Source organism: Elephantulus edwardii, unplaced genomic scaffold (assembly GCF_000299155.1).
Source record: "Elephantulus edwardii isolate Elephantulus edwardi_28Jun2011 unplaced genomic scaffold, EleEdw1.0 scaffold00326, whole genome shotgun sequence".
Lineage (NCBI taxonomy): Eukaryota > Metazoa > Chordata > Mammalia > Macroscelidea > Macroscelididae > Elephantulus > Elephantulus edwardii.
In genome coordinates, this window is record NW_006400076.1 from 1,746,890 (window position 1) to 1,754,541 (window position 7,652).

Below are 7,652 nucleotides of genomic sequence, written 5' to 3' on the forward strand. Positions count from 1 at the left end.
TTCTTCCTCTTCTGTCTTTGCAATGACCGTTTGCACTCACTCTTCCTGGATGATACCCTTGATATCCTCCCACAACTCATCTGGCCTTCACTCATTAGTGTTCAAAGCCTCAAACCTGTTCCTGAGATGGTTCTGAAATTCAGGTGGGATAGGGAACACTAAATCATTGAAAATCAAGGTGAGTGTGTATTGGGATTGTATCCCTTCTCCATACCTACTTAATCTGTATGTTGTTATGTGTCGTTAAGTCACCTGAGACTCACAGTGATCCTATGTTTAACAGCTATGAAGTTTGCCCTGTCCTGAGCCAGGATCATTGACTCCAACACACCTAACCTCATTGACCCACGTACTGTGTCAATCCATCTCATCTGGGGTCTTCCTCTCCTGCACTGTCCCTTACCCTTCCAAGCATGATGTCCTTCTCCAAGGACCGGTCCCTCCTGGCCATGTCCCCAAAGTATGTGAGATGAAGCTTCAAAATCCTACCTTCCAAAGAGAAACCTGGTTTCACCCTCTCCAAGACACACCTATTCGTTTTCCTGACAGTCCATGGTATGCTCAAGACTCTTCTCAAGCACCACAACTCAAAGGCATTGATTCTTCTGTCATCCTTAGTTATTGTCCAGCTCTCTCATGTATAACAATTGCAAAGACCATGGCCTGTATTAGGTGCACCTTTGTCTCTTAGACTGACATCGTTGCTCCTCAGTATTCTGGAGAGGTTCCCGACTGCAAATTTTCCCAGTGCAATTCATTTTGATTTCCAGACTGCTGGTGCCAAGAGTGATGATTGTGGAGCCAAGCAAGCTGTAACTCTTTTTTTTTTTTTTTACCAGTAACATATGTGTTTATTATGATTACTGACATTCATATTCTATGTTATATATGTTTGGTACTGTATATGCCTGGCAGCTTAAGAGCTTCATCTAGAAGAGATACACGTATTGTACACAGAAACCTGCATGCACACTGTGTTGTTTCTACTCTGATCTTCAAAAGCCCTAACTTGCCCCAAAGTTGGAAGTCTGAATCTTCCAGCTGCTCCAACAGAGACAGAGGGCAGTCTCCTGTACAGATTTACAGTTTGAAAAACAGAACAGGAGGCAGGCATGAATTGGGACTGACTTACCAGAAGTGGGCCTTCTGCTAAAACCTTATGGGATCATCAATGTTTATGTGGTTAGATGTTGCCCAGATAGTGTGTGGTGCAGATTGTATAATCTGATCTCTTGTCACTACAGAGGTGCTGGTGGAGGACAGCAGATTCCGCACAGAATTCTAGTGGTAGAGATCAAACTCAAATGGAAGAACTGATCATTAGTTCTGAAGCGAAGGCACAAGGCTTTAAATCCTGGTTCATATCTTCATTATTTAGAAATTGTATGCAGATTGCTACACTTCTGACTGCAGTTTCCTTATCTGCCCACTTGGCATACTCATATCTTCTCTAGTCGTTCTTGTTGGGCCCCACTTACTGCATCCATTAAAAACTGAAAAATATCTACTTCCTTCCCTAAGGATCTCCTTTTAAAAAAAAAATAGCCAAAAAAAAAAAAAAGATAATAGAAGTAACACATCTTTCTCAGTAGAGAAGAAAGTAGCAGACTCAGTGATAAAAAAATCACAGAAGAATGCATTCAGGCAGGAAGACATGAGACACTACCGAAGAAAGCGCAAAGAAAATTACTCCTTGGAACAAAAACAACAAAAAACCTTACTGCTTGGTATAAAGCTCTGAGTAAGTTCCAAATTTTCAGATTTATCAATTTACATTTTATTAGAGTACATAATCAGCTAAATAAAAATAGTTAACAAGATATTTCACAAACTACCATACAGTTTACTTTTATGAACTGAAATACGTAAAAAAAAAGTCAGGTGCATATTTATATTGGCTAAACGAAAAATGCTGTTTCATCTACGGCCTAAAATACTCTGAGCTTTAGTTTTAGAACTAAAATGAATTCATCAGTTTTTGTTGTGGTGGTTTGGTTTTTTTAATTTTTTACATGAAAATGCTTGTGTTTTAGTAAAAAAGGTCTCAAAGATTACTAATTAAACATGTAAAAAATAATTTTACAAAAGAATCCAAAATAACACTTTCCAGTGCACTTTTATTTTCTTTGCCCTCCTTGCGCACACATCAGTTCAGGGGTCTCCACACACCACACCCACTGATTGCAGCTATAAAGTCACTTGATGTTGGTCAAGTACCATTTCTTTTATCGTTTTATCCCTAAAAATTGTGTTGGCATCAAAGGACAGTTAACCAGTGTTAAATCCATACAATATTTACACAGCACAGCACATTAAGCTTTAGACACTTGGCAGTTAAACCACACAAAAAGAGGAAAAGACCCCCATCATACTGATCTTGATCAGGTATTTCCCTGTCCCTAATATGGCGTCTGTACACTGGTTCAAAGGGCAGCAGAGGCAACAGGCAGTTATTTCAGAGGACATCGGACAGTGTGATCTGGAAGCACATGAAGGTGTCACTCCAGTGTCACGTACCACCCACCTTTCTCCAAGGTCGTCTCATAATTCTAGAATGGCAGGTCCAGCTGATGCAAAGTGGGGACAAACAACTCAACATTTACTCTGTACAGACATCCTACTCAGACTATGCATTCACTGTGATTTTGAATGCAACCTGTCCTAAAAATTTGTCACGATCATCCTCTTTTTTCAGGCTGGATGCTCCCTCTATCTTGCAGTCAAATGTGGCTTCTTTCTTGGTAACGTTAAGAGGATCAAAGACTGCCTGGATGGCAACAATTGGCTGCAGATACCCCACATGTAATTTTTCCCCATAATATGGAAAATATTTTAAGTCTATATTTCCCGCGGAAGGGTATGTTGATACATGTGCCATCTGTTCATTCTTTGACGTACATACTATCTTCGGTTCTCCTTTAGGCTTTAATCCAATTATTCGGTTCATTTTCACAAGAACACAAGGGTTTCCTTTGGAATAGCCACAGTTAGGATCCATCAAGCCACTGCAGTCTTTAAGTAAATCCAGAGGAAACCGACATGCAGAATAAACAGGGCCCTTTTGTTCAAAAAGTATTCCTTCAGGACACGCTGTGAGGTTCTTCTGTTCTTCTGGACTATATGACTTTAGAAAACGGTCAAGGTCTTTAATGTATCCTTCACAGGACTGTGCGTCAGACACACTTAATGAATATTCCAAGGCGCTCACTGGTTTTGGAAAAACCTTAAGTCCTGGACTGGGAATCTGGTTGCGGTATTTGGGAAATTCATCATTCAGTGTCTGGAGCATGACCCACATTGTGAATGTGAAGAGAGCAGCCAAGAAGCCATAGAAGACTAGGTAGAAGAGCAAGATCAAATCCCAACTCTTGGCAGTGCGCCCTAGGAACTGTCTGGTGTTGGAGTTATAGATGAAGAGCTTCCACTCGCCCAGGCTCTGGTTGAAGGACTTCTTGTCTTTCTTCGTCATGGTGTGTGTGCTGTGTCCCGGGAAGGTGCGCGGCGGCCGCGGGCGACGAGGAGGCGAGGGACGCCGAGGCGCATCCCGGCTCAGGCGACGTGCAGCCCGTGGGGCCAGGCGGCCGCCTGGGCCCGCAAGCTGTAACTCTTAACAACCTCAATTTCTTCTCTATCTATTACAGTGCTGCCAATTAGCCCCGTGGGAAGAATCTTTGTCTTGATGTTGAGCTTCAATTCAATCCATATTGAAGACTACAGTTCTTGACCTTCTAAAGCAAGCAGTTCAGGTCCTCTTCAGTTTCAGCAAGCAAGGTTGTGTCATCTTCGTAACGTAGATTGTTGATGAATCTTCCTTCAATCCTGATGCCACATTTTGCCTCATAAAGCCCAGCCTCCTGAATGATGTGTTCTGAACAAATTATCTGAGAAGTCTGACTCCATGAAGAAGAATGTGGCATTAGGACTCATCAATAACAAACATCTTAGCTGCTGAAAGCACTTAGTGCAGAAGATCAAATATAGCTTGCAATACGGACTGCATTGTAATGTCAAGAAAAAAAAATTCTCATCCCCGGATTGATAAGGAACATAGTGATAGATGCAGAAAAGATTGAAACTGTCATGACTCTGTCTTACTTGGATCCACAGTCAACACACTTGGTGCCAACAGTCAGGAAATCAGGAGACATAGGTACTGAGAGAGTCTGCAGTTAGGTACCTGTCCAAATTATTGATGGTCAATGATGTCAGTTTGAGGACTAAGGTGTGCCTGATTCAGACCACAGACTATTTTATCACTTGCTAGCTTCTGAGAGCTGGACAATGGCTATGGATGACATAAGAAGAACTGATGTCTTTGAACCGTGGTGTTGGAGAAGAGTATTGAACATCACAAGCACTGCCAAAGGAACAAATATGTCTTGGAGAGGATGCAGCCAGAGTGCTCTTTGGAGACATAGATTATGTGGCTTCATCTCACATACTTCAAGCAAGTTGCTAAGAGGGGCTATATCTTGTTGAGGGACATAATACTTGGAAAGGCGGAAGTTCAGCAAAGAAGAGGAAAACCTGCGAGCTGGTGGACTGACATAGTGACCGTTGTAATGGGCTTTAATGTGTCAGGAAGTGTGAGGATGGTACAGGATAGGACAGAGTTCAGATTGTTGTTAATTAGGTTGCTCTGGGTTGTACTCAATGGCACCTAAAAACAATGCAATTAATAAAAATCCTAAAAAAATATAATAGCATTCTTAAAGGAGAAAAACTATTCCACGGAAATAAGTGAATTACCTTAAATATTTGCTGTAATGGAGACTTTACGTAAAATAACCAGGGGAGATATCAAAGACACAGCAAACCAATCTCTTGGAAGCGAAATGTACAGATTATGTAAGTATACACATGCATGCACATCTCCCTAGCCCTCCACTATCCCTTGGGCCACTCGCCTATCTTATTCTAGTACATATACATACTCTAAGCTTGTGAAAGTTGGACAATGAATAAGGAAGATGGAATAAAAACTGATGCCTTTAAATTGTGGTGCTGGCAGAGTATAACATGGACTGCCAAAAGAACAAACAAATCTGCCTTGGAAGAAATGAGGCCAAGGTGCTCCTTAGAGGGAAAGACGGTGAGACATCATTACACATACTTAGGACAGGTAAGCAGGAGGAGGGGGCTCATGCTTGGACAGGTGGAGAGTCAGAGGAGAGGAAGACCTTCAATGAGAGGTTTTAAAAAGTGGCTGTAGCAGTGTGTTTAAGCAAAGCGGAGATTCTGGGGATGGTGCAGGATTGCCCAGAGTTTTATCTTGTTTAGTCACTCAGAGTGACTAGCTCAAAGGCACCTAATAACAGGAACAACAACACTTCTCCACCTGTGATGCAGGAATCGATTTATTCTTTCTGCTCAGTTCATTATTTATTTATTCTGACATACTGATTCATGCTTTATTTAATGAAAATATTAAGTATTCAACTTTTCAAGGACATGCAAACTAAGGGTAATTTTTAAAAAGCCATACAGAGATGAATTTCTTTGATTCTTACAATTTTAAGGCAACTGTATACAAACACACATTTGGACTATTTTATAACATAAAAATATAGTAATTTCCTCTTATGAAGGTTGCATTCAGGTTATTTTAGAAGTAGGAAGAGTATGATTAGAGATTGTTTCCAAAATGCCATACAGGAATGGCAAGTCTACACAATATACATTTGTACTATTTTATACTATAGAAATACAGTAACCTGCATAACTCCATTTGAGCATCTGGGGTAAAATCTGCTTTAAGGTTTCCCTTTTCACAGCACTGGAAAAATGCCCCAGCACAGTCAGAGAGTTCTGATGGCCTAGGCCATAGGGAGTTGTGCTGCTAACCCAAAGCTGATGCCTCTCTGGTGTTTCGAATCCACCAGAGGCTTCATGGGAGAAAGATGGACAATTTCCTCTAGAGCCTCTCAAAACCCACAGCTATTGGAGGTTCAGCTATCAGTCGATTCTAACTTGACCGCAAAGAGGTTGTTTTTTTTTTTATTGTTAAATTTTATTAATTTTAATGAACATTTATAGAGATTTTGGGTTTTCATTCATTCATTGTTGCACTGTTTTCTCTACCCTCCTCACCAGTTCGTTCTTCTTTTTATCCCCCCACCCCCTTGTAAGTCTGTTTTAATTGTGCAGAGTTTTTTGAGAGCTGAGCAGACGTGTTGTTTTACTCTGTTGTGCTTCATAGGTACTATATTTTCACCAACTCAAAGTTTGTGGCAACCCTGTGCTGATCATGTCTGGTGGCAACATTCTTCCATAAGCATATGCTCACTTCATGCCTTTGTGTTACATTTTGGTAGTTCTCACAATATTTCCATTTTTTTTCCATCTTACACTTTGTAAACTATGGTGTTGTACACTGTTGCGTGGCAATGACTCCTAGCTGACCCTTAGTGGGTTTCCAGAGGCAATAAAGCACGCAGGAGGAGATGGCTCATCTTTCCCCTGAGGAGCGGCTGGTAGAGTTGCACTGTATGCCTTTGGGTTGGCAGCACAACTTCTTACCACTAAGCCAACAGAGCTCCCTACAGAGATCTAATACACTCCAGTATGGTAAAATATAACTTTTATACATACTTGGAAATGAAAAATTTCTGCTACTGACTTGATTGAGGTTATTTGTTTATTGTTGTGGTAAGGACCAAAATTTGTAGTATCTTCAAGGTATGCCTGCCTGTTTACCAAAATCATGAGGCTTAGGATTTTACTGTTTAAAGCACACAGCTGCTAACTAAATAGTCTGCTTCCATACAGACTTATAGCCTTGGAAACCCAACTGGCATTTTCGCTCTTTCCTACAGGCTGATGATGATTTGGAATCAAGCCAACAGAAATGTGTCTGGTTCAGTTTTACACCAAAATAAAACTTCTTTGAAACAAGAGCAGCCTTTAAGCTGTAAATGTATATTGACTAATTAAAAGAAATAATTGACAGATGACTGTCTTTAAAAAACATTTCTTATATGTGATCCTAACTTATTTTTTACCTTACAAGTCTACAGTAGACTCTGTGTCACTTTTCTAATATTGTTATACTTACATCCTGTCTGGATCTGACATGTCCAATTCGCCAATGGAAGAATGTTCTCATTAACTCTATTCTTTCCTTTTGCTTTCCTATGGCTTGAGATAAGCTAGATATCACCTGCAAACAGCAAGTAACACAATTAGTATGACAGGTATACACATTATATTATCATAAAAGCAACTGATAAAGTGGTATTCTCATATACCAAAAAATAATGGAGTGAATACTTGTTGACTAGTAGTATAATCATCTAGGTAGCCTCTTTATTATATTGAAGAAGTTAAAAAACCTTCCCCACATGAATATATCAATAAATGAAGGGAGGAGGGAAGGAGGAAAGAGTGTTTCACCGTGTATCATCACCACTCACTGCTGCCCAGCTGGAAGCCACATGGAGCTGACCCTCCAGTAGATTTCCTGAGGCCATATGTCACACAGAAGAAGACTGTGTATCTATTTCCCTTGGAGTCACTGGTAGGTCTGGACCACCTTTGGGTTAGCAGTGCAATTCCTTATGAACTAGTCACCAGTGCACACTGTAAATGTATCTTGCTAATCAATAAAATGTTACACACACACACACACACACACACACACACACACACACACA

The 7,652-nt window shown here is 40.5% G+C and overlaps 1 protein-coding gene and 1 pseudogene across 1 annotated transcript in view; both read right to left on the reverse strand.

Moving 5' to 3' along the window:
• The window catches only part of POC5 (POC5 centriolar protein), a gene marked incomplete at its 5' end in the record, with an annotated part of 72,484 nt that overhangs the window by 36,759 nt on the left and 28,073 nt on the right, over positions 1–7,652 (reverse strand). The window contains one exon of the mRNA XM_006901434.1: positions 7,055–7,159. Within this exon, the coding sequence (XP_006901496.1) occupies positions 7,055–7,159 (105 nt within the window). The remainder of the gene's footprint in view (positions 1–7,054; positions 7,160–7,652) is intronic.
• On the reverse strand, positions 2,627–3,469 carry LOC102866589 (annotated as a pseudogene).